The sequence below is a fragment of the Callithrix jacchus genome, chromosome 8 (assembly GCF_049354715.1).
Source record: "Callithrix jacchus isolate 240 chromosome 8, calJac240_pri, whole genome shotgun sequence".
Lineage (NCBI taxonomy): Eukaryota > Metazoa > Chordata > Mammalia > Primates > Cebidae > Callithrix > Callithrix jacchus.
The window spans coordinates 44,688,894-44,710,915 of NC_133509.1; the positions used below are offsets into that span (position 1 = coordinate 44,688,894).

A 22,022-nucleotide genomic window follows, 5' to 3' on the forward strand; every position below is an offset into this window, starting at 1 on the left:
GGAAAGCCCAAAAAAGGATTTGGAAAAGGTCATTTGCTTTTATTCAGCTATAACTAAAATAGCCAAATTAAAGAAATAAGACTCACAGAAATCCCAAACAATACTGCTCCTGGGATAAATGAACAAAGTAAGGCAAGTTCATATGAGACCCACCCTTTGTAAACATACTGCCCAAGAGTAGGAAAGGCTGTCACCCATTTGGAGATCTTTGCTCAACAAAAAATGAGGCAACATTTGAGGAAGAAACAAGTAAAACTCAGAAGAGGAGAGGTCAGTGATTTTCGAGGTTCACTGTAGTTCTGTGGAATTTAGCTTATTCTTTCAAATGTATTCTCTTCTCAGTCACATGTGATGTACAGAGCCTGGCTTTCCTGTCTGTTTGCACCATCAAAGTCCTTCTATAGGCCCGGCACGGTGGCTCATGCCTGTAATCTCAGCACTTTGGAAGGCTGAGGTGGGTGGATCACCTAAGGTCAGGAGTTCGAGACCAGCCTGGCTAACATGGTGAAACCCCATCTCTACTAAAAATACAAAAATTAGCTGGATATGGTGGCAGGTGCCTGTACTCCCAGCTACTACTAAGGAGGCTGAGGCAGGAGAATGGTTTGAACCTGGGAGGCAGAGGTTGTAGTAAGCTGGGGTTGCACCACTGCACTCCAGCCGGGCGACAGAGCAAATCACAAAAAAAAAAAAAAAAAATTTCCTTCAATAGAGAAATGAGGCATTTTTTGTGCACCAAATGGATCTAGGCTAACGTGTGTGGGAATCCTGATATAATGGATAATGAAGATCATGGTATTGCCTAGTCCCCAGCGGGGCTCTAAAAATAGTCAGCAGCCCTGAGCTACTGTGCATGTTTTCAGTGCTTGAGCCCATAAATGGAAGCCTGCCTCTTTGAAGGTTGACCTCAGATGACTGTGCGGCCCCCTCCGGTCCCCTTTAAGGCAGCTCAGAATTACACGTGCCATTGGTGCCCGTTTTGATCTGAACAGAATAACAAACTGTCTCTCAAGTGGGAACGCGCCTTTCTCTGCCTCTAATAGTCTCTCTTGTTACCCCACAGGTTCATCTTTTGGGTCTAGGTATTAATAATAACTGAGTTTTTTCACAAACCCACTTTATAAACATGCTGATACCCTGGTTTTAAATACTCTATGCAGGTTTCCAGAGCTGGGCTTCCAAAGCCACAGGTCTCCAGCAGGTCATGTTCAGGTTGCAGATGAGCGTGGCACAGTGTGTCACCGTGCCTGCCCAGCCTGCCTGCCCCAAAATACTGCCTGATCTTCACATTCCATGAAGCTTTTCATTCCAGCACTGGTCACTTCCGGCATCCAGCACTCACTGAAGTTACCCTCTGAGCCCAGAGTGGATGTGGCCCATATCACTCTTTAGTACAGTGATATGGGCAACATATTTAGTCTTGGAGACAGAGACACACGCACACACACTGGACACAATTAATGAGATCTGTTTCAGGGTGTAAGTGTGAACTACATATACATTTATATACATATAAAGGGGAGGACATTCCTTTCTGCTCATTGCGTTATTAGCCTAGAGAAAAATTGTCATTTTGTCATTTTGATCCCTTTGATTTCCCCGGGTCATCCCCATTAGATGCCTTGGGGCTTCTGCAACCTTACACAAGGCAAAGGATGACTTGAACAAGATATGAATGTTCAAAAGCCCCCAGGGCTCAAAGTCATTCACTTGTGAATTAAACACTTGGAACCCAAATTCATTTTATTACTATTTAAATATACAGAGTTTATGACTTCTTTGGTAAGGACTAACAGCCGGGAACCCTCTCTGTCATTACTGCACCTCCACCTGTAGGTCTTTGGCCATTAGTTGAAAACAAATAACATTTGCTCCTCTTTCTAGTGAGAGCAGGCATTCAAATCCATGATCTCGTTTATTCTCTTAACTCTGTGAGATGAAGGTTGTTGTCGTTTCTAATTTGTGGATGAGCACGCTGAGGCGGAGATCCCACGCCTGGCCCCAAATTAATTGCTCAGTGGGTAGGCAGTGGTCAGGGGGCGTGAACCTCATCTTCCAGCGCTAGGTCTCATCCCCTTCTTCTCTTTCATACTCCTCCCCTTCCCAATTAGTTTTCTCTCCATATAAATTTAAAAGACCTGAGTGTTTCCACCTCCTTCCCCAGGGACAACTGCCAGGTCTAGCCCTTGGTCTGGTGTTTATTAGGAGACACCTTTGACACATAAGTGCAGGAGTGAGATTTGCAGGCTGTCTGTGGATTTTAGCCATTCAAGCTGTCCCATCTGTTTACCAAATGACTTTAGAAAATGACAGGGTGCCATCCTACCAGCAGCTCTCAAGCTTCACCCGCATTGCCACATGGTATCCTGACATTTGTGTGCCATCACTGCGTCTGAGTTTGATGTGTGGGGAAAGGGAGAATAAAGGACCCTTCCAAAGCCTCTCAGTGAATTAGGCACAGTCAGAAGTCAAACCTCAGATCAAAGTTTTCCTAACTCATTCTGTGGGACACAGTTCATTTTGAATTCCAGATTTTGAACAACTTCAATAAAATGATTAATGCATCCCCACAGGGTATCATTAGTTCTGGAAGGACAGGAACGAGGCACTTGGATGATAGTGCCAACTCTACGGCTGCCAGCTAGCCATGTGACCTTGAGTGAGTCACATGGACATCCTGGAACCAGGAATTAAATTAGCGTCAGGGGTCACTTCCAGATTCAATACTCCATGATGCTAACAACTATAATTTACCTTGTGACTTGATGAACTTTTTATTTTTTTATTTTTATTTATTTTTTTTTTTTTTTGGGGGGGGAGGAAGGCAGGAAGGAAGGGAATAAGGACGGTAGGGAGGAAGGAAGGGATGAAGGAAGGAAGGAAGGAAGGAAGGGAGGAAGCGGGGAGGGAGGGAGGGAGGGAAGGGAAGAAAGGAAATCAAGCAATGAAAGAGACATTGCCAACCTGGATCTAGAGGTTTACAAGTTGATTTCTTTTTTTTTGAGAGAAGGAAAGAAAAAAAAAATAAGTAAAGGAGAGGAAGAAAGAGGAAGAGAAAGAGGGAGAGTAAATGGAAATATTGCTTTATTTTGAAAAAAATTGGGTATTAATAATGGCCAATGTTTCATTTAAACTAATGGGTAGGTGTGATGTGGTATTGACAAGAATGTATATTTTGTGTATTTGAAGTGGAGAGCTCTATGAATATTTATTAAGTTTACTTGTTCTGGATCTGAGTTCGAGTCCTTGATATCCTTATTAATTTTCTGTCTCATTGAATCTAAGTCTCCTATCTGGGTGTTAGGATCTTTAGCTCTTGTTGTTGCATTGATCCTTTTACCACTATATCTTTGTTGCTTTAAAATCTATTTTATCCGATACAAGAATTGCAACTCCTGCTTTTTATTTATTTATTATTTATTTTTGCTCTCCATTTGGTTGGTAAATCTTTCTCCATCCCTTTGTTTTGAGTCTTTGTGTATCCTTGCATGTGAAACAGGTCTGGATGTAACATGCCATTGGGTTTTGGTGTCTTTTGATTGGGAATTCAGTCAATTTAAATTTAGGGTTACTGCCATTTGATGTTGACTGGCTGTTTTATCCATTTGTTGGTGTAAATTCTTCTTTATGTTGGTGCTCTTTACTTTTTGGTGTATTTTTAGAAAGGCTAATATTGGTTGTTTCTTTCTGTGTGTAATGCTTCTTTCAGAAGCTCTTGTAAAGCAGGCCTGGTGGTAATAAAATCTCTGAGTTCTTGCTTGTTCATAAAAGATTTTATTTTTCCTTCAGTTGTGAAGCTTAGTTTGGCTGGATATGAAATTCTGGGCTGAAGGTTCTGTTCTTTGAGGATGTTGAATATTGGCCCCCACTCTCTTCTGGCCTGTAGACTTTCTGCCGAGAGATCTGCTGTAAGTCTGATAGGCTTGCCTTTGTGGGTAATCTGACCTTTCTCTCTGGCTGCCCTTAGTATCCTCTCCTTCGTTTCAACCCTGGCAAATCTAACGATTATGTGCCTTGGGGTTGCTCTTCTTGAGGAATATCTTTGTGGTGTTCTCTGTATTACCTGGGGTTGAATGTTGACCTGCTTTGCTAGTTTAGGAAAATTTTCCTGAATAATATCCTGAAGGGTATTTTCCAGCTTGGATTCATTCTCTCCGTCGCATTCAGGTACACCTATCAAACGTAAATTTGGTCTTTTCACATAGTCCCACATTTCTTGGAGACTTTGCTCATTCCTTTTTATCCTTTTTTCTCTAATCTTTTCTTCACGTTTTATTTCATTAAGTTGGACTTTGACCTCTGATATCCCTTCTTCTGCTTGAACAATTCGAGTGTTTAAACCTGTGCATACTTCTCGGAGTTCCTGTATTGTACTCTTCAGTTCCATTAATTCACTCATACTCCTCTCTAAGTTGTCTATTCTCAATAGGATTTCATCAAACCTTTTTTCAAAGTTCCTAGTTTCTTTACATTGGGCTACAACATGTTCTTTTAACTCACCGAAGTTTGTTATTATCCATTCCTTGAGGAGTGATTCTGTCATCAGGAGGCGCTCGTTCTCCATCAAGCCTTGTTCCATTGTTGATGTGGAACTGTGATCATCTTTAGAGGGAGAGGCATTCTGACTTTGAGTATTCTCAGCTTTTTTTACGCTGGTTTCTTCCCGTCATTGTAAATTTATCCTCCTGTCGTATTTGAAATTACCAACTTTCAGATAAGGTCTCTTGAGTGGACGTCCAGGTTGTTAGTTCCCAGGGCCAGAGCAGCGGCGTTAAAACTGATGGTGCTTTTCTGCCCAGGATTCTCCTGTCGGGCTTCCTTCTTGTTTCCGTAGTAGGCGACTCTGCCTTCCGGGGGCTCCAAACCTCGGTCAGAAGGGGAACCGGTCCCGTTTACTCTGCGCTGAGCGCTGCCTCGTCGAGGTGCCGGCAGAACCGCTGCGCCGACCACGAGAGTCGCGCTGGCGACTCTTGTGTTTCCACCACTGGGGGATCTTCTGCTCCGTGAGCGACCAGTGTGGCGTCCTCTAGTTCTCCGCGCCTTCCCTGAGAGCTGCAATCCCGGGATGTTAGCGATCGGCCATCTTGGATCGTTCTCTCTATTTTTATTTTTTTTTTTTGAGACAGAGTCTCATTCTGTTACCTAGGTTAGAGTGCAATGATGCAATCTCAGCTCACTGCGACCTCCACCTCCTGGGTTCAAGTGATCCTTCTGCCTCAGCCTCCCAAGTAGCTGGGACTATAAGAGCACAATACCACATCAGCTAATTTTTGTATTTTTACTAGACATGAGATTTTGCCATGTTGGCCAGGCTGGTCGCGAACACCTGACCTCAAGTGATCCACCTGCCTTGGCTTCCCAAAGTGCTGGGATTATAGGCCTGAGCCACTATGCCCAGCCAACTTGATGAACTCCTGAAAGCGGGTCCATGCACAGAAGCCGGCCTTGGGTTATTGTCTAGGACACACCAGGAAGGGCAGGAGGCCGGTGGACATGAAGAGGCAGTGTAACAGGAGACTTCTACAGAACAGGCCAACGGAACTTCCTAGAAGTGAAGGCTGGGGCCAAGAGCAGTGCAGTGTGAGCAGGCCACCTAAGGGCCATGACTCAGGTGGCACCAGGCTGGCGGAGGAGGAAGGAGCTGAGACCTGGCATGAGATCAGCCCCAGGTTTGTCAGGGCTCTGTTGGCCAGGTGTCTGGGCAGCCTCGGTCATCAGCCGGCAAACACCACGAGGCTGGATCTGAGGGATCAGGTGCCACTCGGAGGGTGGAGGATGTGGCAGGTGCACATCAGCTGAGTTCAGTGTAGGTAAAGCAGGCCCTGGGCATGAGGGAGTGTTCAGGAACAGGGTGTCCAATGTCAGGAGGCCAGGGGCTAATTGAGGAGTCAGCCTGAGGAGGAGGAGTAGGAACTAAGCCCTCCCTGAGCTGGGGCCTGGTGGCTCAAAGGTACCTTACTTAGTAGGTGGTGAGGGGTCTTGGGAAGCCCTGCAGGGGCCTGGCAGCTGCTTCAGGGCTAGGCCCCAGGGCAGGGAGAGGGGTGTTTGGGAGACTGAGCAGCTTTGGGGCCTCCTCCTTCCCTTGGGGTAGTTCCAGGGTGGGGTGAGCCTGAGCTCAGAAGAGAGAGGTATACATAGGCCCAGTCCAGAGGTTCCAGGAAGGCAGAGGCTAAGGAAATGATGACAGCTGGTGAGCGCTGGTTCTCCCTGATGGAGAGTGGCAGCCCCTCCAGTCCAAGGGTGCTCCCCCAGCCCCGGCCCTCCCCAGCCCACCCACACCAAGCCAGGCATTCACTGTGGGAGGTGGAGGAATCGCCATCTTACTACTTGCTCATCACAGCCTCAGGAGTGCAGTTAAAGCCCAGGATTCCAAATAACGGATGCCAAACTTCGGGTTTCTCTAGTTATCTCTAAGAATCTTGTAAATAATTTCTGTTGTCTTCATTTGAAAAGTAAGTACATAAACAGGTTTGCTGGTGACAGAAAACTTTAGCATCGGCTCTCCAAGTGCATCCTCCCAGCAGTAGCCAGGCAGCACAGTGTGTGCTTCTGTTAAGCGACGCCCGTGCAGAGGGGAAGCTAGCATTGTCTGGCCTGAGCACGTCAGACGTTGCATTAGGTACTAAGGTTGGTATCCATGTCCTCTCAAAATGTTTTTGGCTGTGTCCAGCATGTGTCCACACACAGGCCCTCAGCTGAGCTACTGAACGTATCTGCTTACTGCCTTTATTTAATTTCAACTCTTCCACAAGATTACAGTAGAAGTCTGTTTTCTTTAACAGGATTTTCCATTGCTATATAGTCTTTTTTTTTTATCACCATTCTGTTTTTCATCCTTTCTTATTTTAGTTACTTACTGGACTTCACAGTTACTCTGTGTAATTCAAGATATATAAAGAGGCCGGGCACAGTGGCTCATGCCTGTAATCCCAGCACTTTGGGAGGCTGAGGTGGGTGGATCACCTGAGGTCAGGAGTTGGAGACCAGCCTGGCCAACATGGCGAAACCCCATATCTACTGAAAACACAAAAATTAGCCAGGTGTGGTGGCACGCGCCTCTAATCCCAGCTACTCAGGAGGCTGAGGCAGGAAAATCACTTGATACAGGAGGTGGAGATTGCAGTGAGCCCAGATCACACAACTGCACTCCAGCCTGGGCAACAGAGTGAGATTCCATAGCAAAAAAAAAAAAAAAAAAAAAAATACAAAGAGAACTTTTGTAGTGAATATTTCTTAATATCCTAAAGTTGGAAATCAGTAGAAGAGTAGAAATGTTAAAGCCAGATTCTCACCCCTCCAATGGCAGCCTGCTGGCTACCCCATCCTCCAGTGATCAAGGCTTCTGGGGCTTCTCCTGCAGACTCTTGGGGCTCCTCTCCCAGAGGCATCTTCTGCCATCCAGCCTGATCCCAGGCAGCTGGTCTTGTGCAGAAATGACTTGTTCCACCTGTAGAGATCTCAGAGTCTAAACCTCCCATAACAGGGGGATTATGGGAATTCTCATCTCATCGTTCATTGAGCACAGATTTCCATGTTGATCAGCCATTGTCACCAGCCTTCAGTTTCATTTCCTGGTGCTCCAGGGCACCAGCCTGTTGAAACTTGCTGATGGGTCTTCTGGTTAATTGCCGGAACTAAGAGCTGTCCCGCCCAGGCCCCACCTATACAACTCACTCCCTATAGACATCCGAATTGCCACTCAGTGGCACAACAGAACTGTAGCCATAGAATTTCCCCAAGTCTGGTCACATTCCAGCCACCCTTAGATAGCTCCACTCCCCCAGACCCTCCCCTCCTCCCGTCTAACCCAGGCATGTTAGACCAGCCTGGCTAACATGGTGAAACCCTCCTGGTCTGGGGCCTATTATGTGTTATGATGGAAATAAAATGCGATCTCATTTGTTCCTTCTCTGTTGCAATTCTAAATGACACTTCCCTGCCTGATTTCTATTTACCCCTCAGGTGCATGCCTATATCATCAGCTACTTGAAGAAGGAGATGCCCAGTGTATTTGGAAAGGAAAACAAGAAGAGAGAGCTTATCAGCAGGCTACCAGAAATCTACATTCAGCTACAGCGAGAATATCAGATTTCTGCAGGGGACTTCCCCGAGGTCAAGGCTATGCAGGTACTGGGATCCCATTACAATGTCATGGGCAGAGGGCGGAGATGCAGTGCTGCATCATCTGGCTGTTTGCTGGAGACACATGAGGAGTTTGTGGTTTAGGATCAAGGAGAATGCAATGAATTCATCTTCCTAATGGTGACCCATGATAATAGGCTATGAATAAAGCAGAAAATGCCTGTCTTCCAAAATGCATAAACAGGCCAGCCACCGTAGCTCACACCTGTAATCCCAGCATGGGAGACCAAGGTGGGTGGATCACCTGAAGTCCGGAGTTCAAGACCAGCCTGGCTAACATGGTGAAACCCCATCTCTATTAAAAATACAAAAATCAGCTGGGCGTAGTGGGCACCTGTAATCCCAGCTACTCAGAAGGCTGAGGCAGGAGAATCGTTTGACCTGGGATGCAGAGGTTGCAGTGAGCTGAGATCATGCTATTGCACTTCAGCTTAGGTGACAAAAGCGAGACTTTATCTCAAAAAAAAAAAAGCATAAACAAAGGAGACACACAGCCAAAGGTAAATGAAGCTCCCATGAGAAAGTCAGGTGAGAACCCTCTTAGACTGTGTCTAAGGAGGCTGGTTGATGTTGCGGTGACACTGCTCTTTGGAATCCCAGAACCTTGAGGGAATCAGAGCTGGGAGTGGCCTTGAGGGTCACCTTGGGCGGCCTCCTCAAGCCCTGCCCGGCCCTGCCCCACGCTGTGGGATTATGTGCTCAGGCAGCCTTGCTGTGCAGGTTCAAGGGCTCCCATAGGGGCTGTGGGGCTCTGCGGGCGCTGCTGGACTATGTGGGCACAGGGAGCACTGAGCTTACAGGCTGGCGCCGGGCAGCTGTTGGCCTGCTGTCAAGCCCTCTCTTGAGCTGTGGCTGGGTGGCTCCAGCCAGGCATGAACATGTGCCACATTCAGCCACCCTGGCCTGACAGGCATATCTACGTCTCTACACTGGTGTTAGATGAGGGTGTCCTAAGCAAGGACACTATCTTGGCTTCTGGGCTGACAGTCCTCACAGAGCCAGGCTGGCCATCTTCTAATCTGGTGCAGGGACCCCTCCACTCTGGAGGCCAGTCCTTTCTGTATAGCAGGAACCATAAAGTCAGATGCCTGCAGCCACCAGCCAATAATGTGAATAGTGGGGCAGGCCAGGCAGAAGAGAAACTCTGGCACCTTCTCTAGGTTTTCCCACATTTGATAGAGATGAGGGTTCCAAGAAACCTGGGTCAGTAAGGAAGAAAACCATCCTGCAGGTGTGCTGAGCATGTGTCAGGGTTTCATGGCGGGACAGATTGGACAGTGCCGAAGCCCTGTGTAGCCCAGGGGTCACCACCCTGTGGGAATGCAGACCTGGAAGGCTCAAGAGAAGCCATAAGTCTGGATTTGTGTGTAAAATCACCTGATTTTCACATTTTGGCTCAAAAATATACTATGTAGAGCAAACAAAGCCCACCTGTGTACCGGCTGCACATGGAGACCACCGGTTACCGTCTTTTGCCTTGAGCCACAGAGTGACAGCACTGAAGCCAGAGTAATTTAAAAACTGCAAGCAGATACAGGCGGAGGCAGGAGGAGGGAAAGGTGAAAGCGGAGAGGATTCAGGGAGAGAGGAAGGTCAGGCCGAAGAGGCAAGAGCCAGGAGGCAGTGGGAGGAGAACTTTGATCCTGAGCGTTTTTTTAATGTAAGCTTTATATAAATTACATACTAACTCAGGGATGGGTTTTTTTTACTGTTTTGATGACAGCTCTTTATGCCTGGGTTCAGGGTGAATGAGTCTAGTACATGTGATTTGACCAAATATGGTTTAGCCCGGGAGGTGGCGGGTGTAGTGAGCCAAGATTGCACCACTGCACTCCAGCCTGGACAAGTAGACAAGTAAGACCCTGTCTCAAAAAAATATACACACACACACACACACACACACACACACACAGAGAGAGAGAGAGAGAGAAGAGAAAGGTCTTTTTTCTTCCAGCAGTGAAATGGGTATTACTGTGCTCCCAGGCTAAATTGGGTTTTTCTGGTCACCAAGGGGTATTGGAGCACTGCTGTGGCTCTAGGAGCAGTCTCCCTGGGCAACTTCCCCATTCACGCCCATGGTTATGCCCCGCATCCCATGACCAAGCAGTAAGACAGCTGTTTCCTTGTACCCTTCATATGTTTCCGAAGGGAACTTGGTTTTTTTACCTAGATGAAAGTTTTGAAGAAATAGGGAGCCTGTGCTGTGGCCCAGTAGGGGCCTCTGTGCCTCATTGGCCTCCTGAAGTTGCTACAGAACCTTGCCACAAGGAAACGCTGCTCTTGACCTGGGGCTCCGCAGAGGCCTCCCTTAACAGGCCTCTCCTGCTGGTCCCCTGTGAGCCCAATAATGTAGGGAGCAGACTCTGGGACCTACTCATGACAAAGTAGGGAGCTACTCATGACAGAGCTAGCCTGGGCTGGCCAGGTCAGAAGACACTGACGGTCCTCTGAGCTGGGGGAAGACAGTGAGAAAAGCATGGTCTCAGGAGCAGCCATGGCCCACTGAGATGGAGGTATACCCATCTTGGAGGGCCAAGCCTTTGCTGAGAATCACCTGGAGTCAGGTCTACACCCAGTACCTTAGCACTTTTGGTGGTGCTAAGGTCACCTGATGAGGTGCCCTGTTCACTTGTGTGTGTTTATTCATTCATCCAAGAAATATTAACTAAGCCTACAGGGCCAGGCACTGTTGACACAGGATTTTACTTGGCCCCTTTGCCAGGATTACAGCAGGGGGTGCCTAGTCTACCCTGCTGGGCCTCATCTGGCTTGCATTTTGGCCTGCAGCTCCCACGGCTGCCACAACTGCATGCTTGGCCCCTTGAGGGAGGGAGCACATGAGCAAGCAAGTACAGGATCTGGCCGGCCACTCCAAGTGCTCACGTAGAAGCAGGGTCCGCAGCCAGACCAAATGTGTCACCCCAAGGGGAATGTGCCAGTGCCCAGGCAGGGGTACCTGCAATGCCAAAGCCCCAGAGGAGGTGTTACAGTATGCTAGTTAGCTCTTTTAGTTCTGCATTGTGTTAGCACCTCAGTCAGCCTCTGGCCGGTAAAATCAATCAGAATGGCCCATGGCTCCAGGAGCAGCTCAGCCCCACCACTGCTTCCATTGAGTGGGACAGCTGCCCTCCACCAGTAAGGGTAGAGGGCCAGTGGTACCCCCCCTTTGGTGGGTCACAAGCTCTTGTCCCGCATCCAGGAAGAATGAGGTCATGCTGACAATGGAAGGGAGATGAGGGGGGAGGATTTTACCAAGCAAGGAAACAGCTCTGAGTGAAGAAGAGATGGGAAGGTTGGGTCGTCTCTCCCGAAGTCAGGTCATCTACCCAGTGTGGCTGAGTCTGGGGTTTTTATAGGCATAGGATAGAGGGGTGCATTCTGATTGATTTGTGAGTATGTCAAAAAGGTTAAAACAAAGGCACCAGTCAAAGGTGGGCACGACAGTGTAAAAACAATTAGGGAAGGGTAGGTGTATGTAATATAGGTGATGGGTGGGGATCAGTCAAAGGAAAGTGGCCAAATGGGGAGACAGGTTCTCAGTCTGGTCCATGAATTTGAATTGTAGCTTGGCCTTCAGGCTTTAAACTGCCTTTGGCTTGAAGATGGGGTTTCACTGGAAACCCGCCCATATCTGCCTCAGCATTTGTCTGCCTGCTGCTGCAGTCACTGTTCTAGACCCCTGTAATAAATCAACAAAGGAAAAATGGAAAAATGGGGCTGGGCTCATGCCTATAATCGCAGCATTTTGGGAGGCTGAAATGGGAGGATTGCTTGAGCCCAGGGGTTGGAAAACAACCTGGGCAATATAGTGGGACCCTGTCTCCATAAAAATATATTAAAATTAGCCAGGTATGGTAGCTCATGCCTGTGGTCCCAGCCACTCAAGAGGGTGGTGTGGGAGAATGGCTTAAACCCAGGAGGCCGAGGCTGCAGTGAGCCATGATCACACCAGTGTACTCCAGCCGGGGCGACAGAGGAGACCCTATCTCAAAAAAAAAGGAAAAATGAACAAATGGGGGTAAAAGTAATTGATAGCAACTCCACTGTCAGGACACATGTTTCTTGTGCTTCTGTGTAACTGAATTATCAGATGTCTGATATTTAGTATCTCTCTCCCTCCTAAGTCTGCGGCTCCATGAGGTCAGTGACCCCATGCCCTGTTCACTGCCATATCCCCAGTATCTAGGATGTAGAGGGTGCTCAGTTAACACATGTCGAGTGAATTAGTAAGTTAGTGTGAGGCCGTGTCACAGCAGGCTCTCAGGCCCTGACCCAGCCCCGATTCCCACAGGGCTTATAGACCAGGGGTTCCCAGTGCCAACCCCCTGTAAGCTGCAGGAAGAGGCTTCCTGGGGAAGTCAGCTGAGCTCCCTATCATACCACCCCATTCCTTCAGAGAATCCCCAGGGAACAAGGCAGCCTGGAGCCCGTCAGGAGTTCTCAGTGTCACCTGATACTGCAGGCTAGCTTACAGTCACCAGAAGCTTTGAGGGGCATGTGTGTGGGTTAGGGTCTCTCCCATCCCTGAGGCTGTTAAGTCTAACATCCTCTACAACATAGGCCTTGACAGAGGTGGGGGCATATGCTTAGAGGTGACCACATTGTGGTCTTTGCACATATCAGGGTCACTCAGAGAGCGACCGACACCAGCGTCAGGTTGCTATTCACCCTGTTCTCTCATGGAGCCAGCTGGCTAGAGTGACTCTTAGCAGTGAGAGGAGCGTGTATTTTGAAGGCTCTTCCCTGTGCTGGAACAGACCCGGCAACCCACCTGTGAGGCTGCCTCTGCGTGCCTGGCATGCTCTGGGGAGGGACCGTGACTGACAGCACAGTGTCAATGCTGCAGGACGAGATGAGCACCAGAAGGGCCACTGTTAATGCTGACTCCGCTCCTCCCACTGGAAGGAGAATTTGGACCCGTCTGCTCTTGAGTTGGCAGCATTTCAGCAGCAGAGGGCAGCAGAGTCAGCCCCATCTGCTCAAGACCCTCTGGTGGATTTGAAAACTCTTGTGGCGAATGTTGGCAATTAATGAGCAAAGGACAGCCCCACAGGAGACCAGGCTGGGAACTGACCTTCATCTCTTGAGAGGGAGCAATTCCAGGGTCCCAGCTCAGTGGCTACAACTGTTGATGAGCAAATCCGTAAGTTCCCCAGTATGTATTCATCGCAATAAAATTGTTTTGACCCACCCTGGTAAAGGGCAGGGATGATGATGGTTTAACTGGTACCCCACAACCCCCAGTAAGCCTGGGGGGGATCAGGGGATGAGAATAGAGGGTTTATTTCCTGGCTCCCTCCCGGGGCGAGACTAACTGCTGCTTCCTGTCCACCCCTGCAAATATGCAGCTGTTCCCCCTGCCAGTTTTCCAAAGCTCTGCAGTCGGAATCCACAGCTCCTGCAGGCTGGTGGGAAGTTTGGGCAGGCATCATCCTCCTTTGTCTGCTGGGCCAGACACAGGGCTCTGTGTGCACTCCAAACGCAGGCTCATTCTTAAGGAAATGGGGTAGGTGTTCACGTGCCCAGGGATTCCAAACTTGTTGACTCAGCAGCGCTGGGATTTTTGTGGGGGATGCCTGCTCCTCCACCTGCCTGGCTTTCTCTTTTCAATCTCTATGGCTGACTAAGACGTCGGAGGCAGGAGCCCAAAGTGCAGGCCGCATTGTTTGATGCTGATGTCAGGAGCGAAATGCTGGGTTTGCACGATTTGATGGCTACTGAGTTTGCCACCTGAGGAGAATGTTGGAGTCCCTTCCCTAGAGAGATGTCTGCCGGTTTAGCTGACATTCCTCAGCTCTGTCCCCCCACCATCTACCACCTAGAAATCCCCTTCCAAATGTCAGCCCAGAATTCCTGCCTTGCCACCCTAGATACCATGATTTTGATTCTCTGTTGGAAACAACCTCTGTGTCCAGCTACAGGGGACGGGGCAAATAAAAAATGGCTCAGCTCTAGTCTACAGTTCATTATTCTGGAGATATTAAGAAAAAGGTTATGTAAAAATTAAAACCACATAAACATAGGACATATTATTTGTTAACAGTGGTATTGTGTGTGTGTGTGTGTGTGTGTGTGTGAGAGAGAGTGTGTGAGTGTGTGTGTGTGTGTGTGTGTGTGTTTTAGTGGCTGGAAATGCATGCCCAGATATGCTAGCAGAGGTTTTTGCCAGATGATGGGATTATAAATTGTTTTAAATTTTTTTTTCTTACCAGTTTTTTCTGTTTTTTTTAAACAATAAAAGCATGATATTTATGGTGACACTGAGGTTTTTTTTTTTCCTAGCAGCCTGTCACATTGCTTCTGTCCAAAACAGCAAGGTCTGACTTTTCCTTGCCAATCTCCCTGCCTCATCTCCAGAAAACTGCACCCCTGCATGGCCTGTTTTGGCCCCTCTAGAACTGTACATACAGAAACACTTCACATATAAAACCTGCCATACCTGGAACCATTCTGCATTTACTTGGTAAAACTGCAGTTGAAGACACTTTTCATCGGACCTTTGCAGCCCCTCATGTAAAGCTCTAGGGAACTCTCAGAGTTCAGGGCGACGGAAAGCTTGTCTCTTACAATAAACAAGTGTTTTATCTCCTTAGACAGTGAGGACCCCCATGGCCCACCCTGGGCGACTGAGCTATCCTCCATATACAGGTAGTAGTTTCCTTTAACCTTGGCCAGCTGATGTGATTATTCCCTTCATCTCCCTAAAATATATATATGTTAGACTGGGTCTCATGCCCAGGCTGGTCTTGAACTCCTGGGCTAAGCAGTCCTCCCATCTTGGCCTCCCAGTGTGCTAGGATTACAGGCGTGAACCATGCCTGGCTCTTCTCCCTTTTAATGACTTGGCTTTTTTCTGTCTAATGACTTTATATATTTCATGTTATCCTTTTCACTGTGTTATGTCAAGTTCTTTTTCAAACAATTGGAATATCCTTTCTCCATTACAACATAAGCTCATTTAAAGCAGGAATGGTGGCTTTTCCTATTTATTCTATATCCCCAACCCCCTGATGCACAGCAAATGACAAATAAAAGTTGGGCAGGTGGGTGGATGGATGGATGAATTGTTGGTTGAATGGATGGATGGATGGAGGGTTGGTTGAATGGATGGATGAATGGATAGATGGTTGCATGGATGGATGGACAGATAAACAGATGTTTGGATGGAGGGTTGCTTGGATGGATGGTTAGATGGTTGGATGGATAAACGGATGGATAAACAGATGAACAGATGGATGGATGGATAAATGGATGGGTGGATGGATAAATGGATGGGTAGATGGATAAATGGATGGATGGATAGATGGATAAATGGATGAATTGATAGATGGATGGGGGATGGATGGGTAAATGGATAGATGGATGGATGGTTGGGTAGATGGATGGGAGATGGATGGATGGGTTGGTGGGTGGGTGGGTGGATGGATGGATGAATAAATGGATGGATGGATAGATGGATGGACGGATGGATGAGTAACCAAGGTAGGAAGGTCAGTTTCTTCAGTGCCATCCACAAAGCCTCTGTGGCATCCTGTTGTCTTCTTCAGCCTAGCTAGGCAGTCACAGTATTTCCCAGGCCCCCCTCCAGACCTTGTGCTTCTGCTGCTCTGTCTGCTGATAGGCTGCCTCACTCAACAAGTGGAGCTAAGACCTGTCCTCACCTGGCCAGTGACACTCAGGCCTGCTGGCTAGGTTTATCTACTCGTACTCGCTATCCCTGCTTCCTGCTTTTACAAGTTTCAGCTTTTGCTTATTTGTTCATACTTTTGAAATGACAGTGGATTCATGATGATTATTTTGTATGAGCAAGGTCTCCATGGCCCTGCCTCAATACCTTCCTGGGGTAGTGTGGGTGCTCCTGGTCAGGCTGTGCTTGGTGGAGCTGTTCCTAGAGGGTTCCTGTTGAGTAGCCTCCTCAGCTTATTCATAAACAGTTAGAGCCGCTGAGAAGCTACCCTAAACTACGTTTTATAGGTACTCCGAAAGCAAGGTATTTAATTAATTGTTTTACCTAGATATAGTCCTTCTGTCACAGCTCTGTGCTCCAGCACAGAGAGCATTAGTCAGGAGACAGGCTCTGCTTTTACTCTGCCAGGCAGCCCCTTGCAGCTCTCTGTAAGCTGGGGTTCTAAATGCCTGCCCCTCTTTCCTCCCGGGATTGCTGTGAAGATCGGTTAAAGTGTATAGCAAAATCCCTTGAGGAAGAGAATACTAACTCTAGAGCATTAAAAAATAGGCAGGCAAAAGGTTTCTCAGAGTCCTAGGCAGTTGCTGTTGCTCGTGCGGCCGTCAGCGGAGATTGGCTGCCATAGGGAAAACACTTGTTTCTTGTTCCAAAAAAACACTCCTATATCTGGTGCATTTGGATGTCAGGAGCCCCCCCGAAAAGTGCACCCCAGAGTAGTGCACATTGGGATGTCTACCCTGGGGCAGAATTACTCTCCCTCCAGCTGCCCCATCCTGTTTCCTCCTGAAGACACAGAACGTAACCCATCCCATGGTTTGTCCCTCTGCAGGAACAGCTTGAGAACTACGACTTCACAAAATTCCACTCACTGAAGCCCAAGCTGATCGAGGCAGTGGACAACATGCTGAGCAACAAGATCTCGTCCCTCATGAACCTCATCAGCCAGGAGGAGATGAGCACGCCCACGCAGCTGGTGCAGGGCGGGGCCTTCGATGGCACCACCGAGGGCCCCTTCAACCAGGGCTACGGGGAGGGTGCCAAGGAGGGCGCCGATGAGGAAGAGTGGGTCGTGGCCAAAGACAAGCCCATCTATGACGAGCTCTTCTATACTCTGTCGCCCATCAATGGCAAGATCTCGGGTGTCAATGCCAAAAAGGAGATGGTGACCTCCAAGCTGCCTAACAGCGTCCTGGGCAAGATCTGGAAGCTGGCCGACTGTGACTGCGACGGCATGCTGGACGAGGAGGAGTTTGCACTGGCCAAGCACCTCATCAAGATCAAGCTCGATGGCTACGAGCTGCCCAGCAGTCTGCCCCCCCATCTCGTGCCCCCTTCACACAGGAAGTCCCTGCCCAAGGCCGACTGAGGGGTAGGCCAAAGAACGGGCAGGAAGTGGGGGACCCGGGCCGCAGGCCTGCTCCACCACTGACTCACCAAATGATCTTGGGCAAGGCACTGCCCTCTCTGTGCCTCAGTTTCCCCATCTGTAGAATGGGGAGGGAAGACACTGGAACTAGATGAGTTCTTTCACCTCCAAAATTCCGTTAGTTTCTGTGAAAATATTGGGGGTAGTAGGGGTGAATTCGGAGATTGAAGGGTTGAGAACAGAAATTGTCCAAGGAGTCCTCAGAACAACCTGCATGGAGATGAGCCCGCTGAGTCCCCAGAGCCACCGGAAGTGAGCCCGGCTTGTTCAGAGCAGCTGGGTCTTCAGGCTGCCTGGGCTGTATGTCCTCATGAACAACTCTGGAGCAGCTGTCCCTCAGGGGGCACCGGGAGGCAGCAAAGTTTATCTTATTTGTTTTATCTTGTCTTCTGCTATATTTAGAGTGGCAAAACAACAGAGCAGAAGGTTTCTGCTGTCTCCAGACTGTCTACCAAAGGGAAGGCGACAGATGCCTCTTGGGTTTGGAAGGGGATGCACTGTGGATCCCCATCCCTTCTGCAGTCTCCAGTACAGCAGCCAGCCAGGCCCCAGCGTACATCCAGCCCAGTGCCCCAGGACCACCTGGTCAGCCCTCCCAGCCTCCCCTCCAGGGGGCTTCCCAGCAAAGCCATATTCGCCTAGGAATTTGGAACTCGAAACCTTTATTAACCCCTGGCAAAACTTCTCGTTTGCATGTCAAAACACGTTGAAGCCTGAAGATTAGCTTCTCTTACTGGTTTGTCCAGTAAGTCACAGCAAAGCCCAATTATCATACTTCAACTACAGTAAGGAAAAGAGGTGGTTCTCTGCAGTGATCATCTGGTGTGGCCCTCAACCATTAAATGTCCCCAAGTCCCCTTGGTGGGTAGTAGGATTTAAATTCAGCCAAATCCTGTCCTGATGTGTGCAGTGTCCTAGGCCCTGTGGACACAGGCGGATGAAGGACCAGCCCTGCCCTGGGCTGTTGAGAAGAGATCAGTCCACCCAGAGTTAGAAATTGTTTTTGTAGAAAACAGGCATTTATTATGTCCAGGGTTTTTTCTCCTTACAGGATAAAAGTCTTTATACAAAAACAAAATGGAACTTTTCGCATAAAACCTTTTCTTTGATGGCTCTGTGGTTCGTATCATGAATGCCCATCATGAGGCAGGATTCGGGCACTTACCTTTAGGTTGGCTCCAGAGCACGCTTTCCCCAAATCCCCTGAGTAAACCTCTCTGGACTGCTGCTCAGACACCTGCATCAGGTGGAGGTGACTCCCCCTCTGTGGGCACCAGCTTGGGGAGGTGCTGTCCACCATTACTTATTCGGTAAGAGACACAAAATAGCAACGGCCACATGGTATGGGGCCCTGCTGGCCCCAGAAGTGAATGAAATCAACAGTCTCACTAAGCCTTCCAAAAGCCATGTCATTTTTTTTTTTTTTTTTTTTTTTGGTCACCTGCCTTTGGTGACAGGGTCAAAGCCACAGATTGAAGAGAAAATCTTTGGTAGAAGCATTTATACCCAGATGCCCACCCTCGCACTTTCTAGCTTACTTTCTACGTAATTTAGTTTTAAGAGAAAAAAAATGCATTGTGTGGTTTTTAGCTTAAATTCATTAGACACATAGAAAAGAACCATTATAATCCCAGTGCTGTTATCTGAACACACAGTTCTGTGAATGCACGAGGATCATCTAAAGTCTGCAAGCACAGTGGAGGTCACCAAAGGGTAAACTGAGGAAGAGAACAGGGAATTCATCTGCCTAAAGGCTTAGAGATGGCCAGGCAAGCTGACTTTTTCATCCAGAATTATCTTGTTCTTTAACTCTGCTAAATTCTGATATATAAACATGAATTTATATGCATGTATGTCATATGAGTATGTCATTTTAAAATAATATGTACATATGTAAGTTTTGTCTGGACACAGAAAGCTTCTTTGGAGGGCAGTAGGTTGACATTTCTGATTTCTCCATGGAGGGCAACCTTGCAGGCACTGATCACTCTCAGGAGGGAGAGACGCCAGGCAGTGTAGGCCTTTCCCTGCCAGCACCTGGTAATATTCTTGGAGGGGGGAGGGGACGAAATCAAATCATGTGCCCACTTTTCTTTTCTTTTTTTTGAGACGGAGTCTTGCTCTGTCACCCAGGCTTGAGTGCAGTGTGGCACGATCTCCAGTCACTGCAACCTCCACCTCCCAGGTTCAAGCAATTCTCCTGTCTCAGCCTCCTGAGTAGCTGGGACTACAGGTGTACACCACCACACTTAGCTAATTTTTTGTATTTTTAGTAGAGATGGGGTTTCACCATCTCTGGTCTCAAACTCCTGACCTCATGATCTGCCCACCTCAGCCTCCCAAACTGCTGGGATTACAGGTGTGAGCCACTGCGCTCGGCCCATGTGCCCACTTTTCTTAATATCCTCTTACATGAAGTCATTCATCATGAAAAGTGGACTGGAAAAGGAAACACTAGAAAATATTAGGGATGGTGACCAAGTAAGGATTTGTATCTTCCCAGGACCAGCACAAAGTTCCATGAGTGTCCACACCGCCAGCTGTCTCCCTCCCACACAGAAAGGGCTGCCCTGGGGCCTGCTCACTGTGTTACTGCCCTTCTAGTACCACCCCAATTTTCAAAGAACCTCTTCCCCAGAGTCTGTATAGGAGGGAGGGTGGAAATATCCAAGCTCTAGAACTCTAGCGTGTAAGAAGCCGAGGCCCTGTTTTCTACACAGCACATGGTATCACATAACACAAACCTTCCAGTCTTGAGTTTAAAGGGAAAGGAGGAGTCCAACCTGTTGCTTCCACAGTCTGCTTCAAAGTTGTCAACCTGCCAGTGAGGTCTTCCGACCCATCGGTAAAGAAGCATTGCACTAAGACTTGGGACTCTCCCCAGATCCAGCGAGGGGCAGCGCACAACAGCTCGCCAATCCGCTTCCGCCTCCTGCTCCAGCCCAGCAGCATCTGTCATCTCTTTTCCCAACTCACCGAACTCAGATGGCCTGGGGGCAGGGTCACTCTTCTGGGGGAGGGCCGTTTAGTTGGTTTTTGGCTTTTGTTTCTCCATCCAGGGCTGGACCCGGTTCTCTCTTGAACACTTGTTGGGATGCAGCAAGAGCATCTCTGGATTTGGGGCTATAGGGCTGTGGTTCACCTGCGGGAGTCAGTGCGGCCTGGACCTTCCACCCTGCACCCTCACTAACCCTCCTTCATTACACCTGAAGGATGCCCGAGACAAGTTGCCTTCAAGATGAGGAAAGTGTTTCACTGTTTATTTCCTCCATGGTGTAGCAGGTGAGCATGTTTAGGACAGATAACCACTGAGTTTACCCAGGTAAATTCGGGCCTAATACAAGAATGTATTGGTTCCAGTGTTGGTTAACCAATGCAGTTAATACACAATGCTTCTATTTTGTTTCTTTTTCTAATCTTATTTAGAAGTTTCAAACAAAAAGACAGTCTGCTGATCAGTAAACATGGAGCTGTCCTCTCCTACTCCACTGGCTCCATTTCCAGGGCTGCGTGCCAGCCTCGGAGCAGAGTGTGCATCCCTGGATCCAGTTTGAACTGGGGAGAAGAGTTAGGAAGAGGCTGCACCTGTGACCCCAAACTCTTAACTGTGGAGAGAAACCCAAATTCGGCTGCTTCAAAAGGAAATCAGCCCCATCAGGTGGGGCCAGAGGAGGGTAGATGGCAGAGACCAGGTCGGCAGATGAAAACCTCACCTCAGAGTGAATGGAAGCCAGGACACGGACTCGTGGAGGTGGGCGCTTCACAGGAGCCCTTTCCCCGGCGGTGCTAGGGAGGCCTCTGCCTGGCCATAATCCCTCCCGCCTCTTGCCACACCTCACTGGTGTGCTCCCCCACCCAACTACAGTAGGCATCTGGCTTTTCCCACCAACCCGTCTCCCTTTTTGGTGTCCAGACCCACAGTCTCCTGGCAGAGCACTCCTCCTCCCACCCTCACCTTAAGTGAGATTTGGAAGAGCTAGACCACATCCCTCTGGTCATGAATATTGGTTCAGGAATGGACATGTGACCTGTTGAAGCCTGTGAGAGCCAGGGCCCCCACACTTCTGTTAAAACTCTTGGGAGAGACATTCTCTCTTCTCTGAACTTTGCAGTATATAGAAATGAGCTTACTGATGCAACAATATAAATGGCATTGAGATGGGTGTCCAGAGCTGCTGGGGTCAGGGGAGGGAGGTCAGCCTGGCAAAAGCCACCCTGTGGAGCATGAAAATGAAAGAGACCTTGAGAAAGGCCAAAGGTATCCAGGCCTGTGGTGACAACATTTGAGCTGCTGGGTCAAACCTCACCTGAAGTCATGTTTCTACTAGTTTTTTTTTTTTTTTTTTTTTTTCTACTGTATGGGCCACCTTTATACTGTTTAAACCAGGCATGGTTGCTAACATCTATAATCCCAGCAACTCAGGAGGCAGAAGTGGAAAGATCGCTGAGGGCTGGAATTCAAGACCAGCCTGGGCAACCTAAGAAGACCTTGTCTCTAAAAAAGAATTAACTAAAAATAAATAAATAAATAAATTGTTTAAACCAGTTTCACTTGAGATTTTGGTTACTTGCAACATAAATAATCCAAACTTTGTTCTAACCAACAGGGTTCTCATGTCACCAGGGGCTGCAATCAGTCACGGCCAGAGAAAAGCCAGTCCTTGCATGGTGTGCAGTGGCTTTAGCTGCCAGTCAGCTAGAAAGGAAGAAAAGCAGTCTGCAGCCCTCTGCAACAGGTTCAAAATGACAGAGTCTGTTGAGGTCTGT

The 22,022-nt window shown here is 48.3% G+C and overlaps 1 protein-coding gene across 2 annotated transcripts in view; it reads left to right on the forward strand.

Annotated features, from left to right (window-relative positions):
• Positions 1 to 21,800, forward strand: part of EHD4 (EH domain containing 4) — an 86,734-nt gene extending 64,934 nt beyond the window's left edge. Inside the window, exons 5-7 of one of the 2 annotated variants that reach the window (XR_013521018.1) lie at positions 7,963 to 8,127; positions 16,659 to 20,537; positions 20,682 to 21,800. Coding sequence is in view for 1 of the 2 variants with exons in the window: in XM_035259758.3 (XP_035115649.1) it covers positions 7,963 to 8,127; positions 16,659 to 17,195 (702 nt within the window). In the remaining variant the exon portion in view is untranslated. Of the gene's footprint in view, positions 1 to 7,962; positions 8,128 to 16,658 lie in introns of both variants that reach the window. The other variant, XM_035259758.3, reaches the window with a different exon arrangement.
• The last annotated feature ends 222 nt before the right edge of the window (positions 21,801 to 22,022 follow it).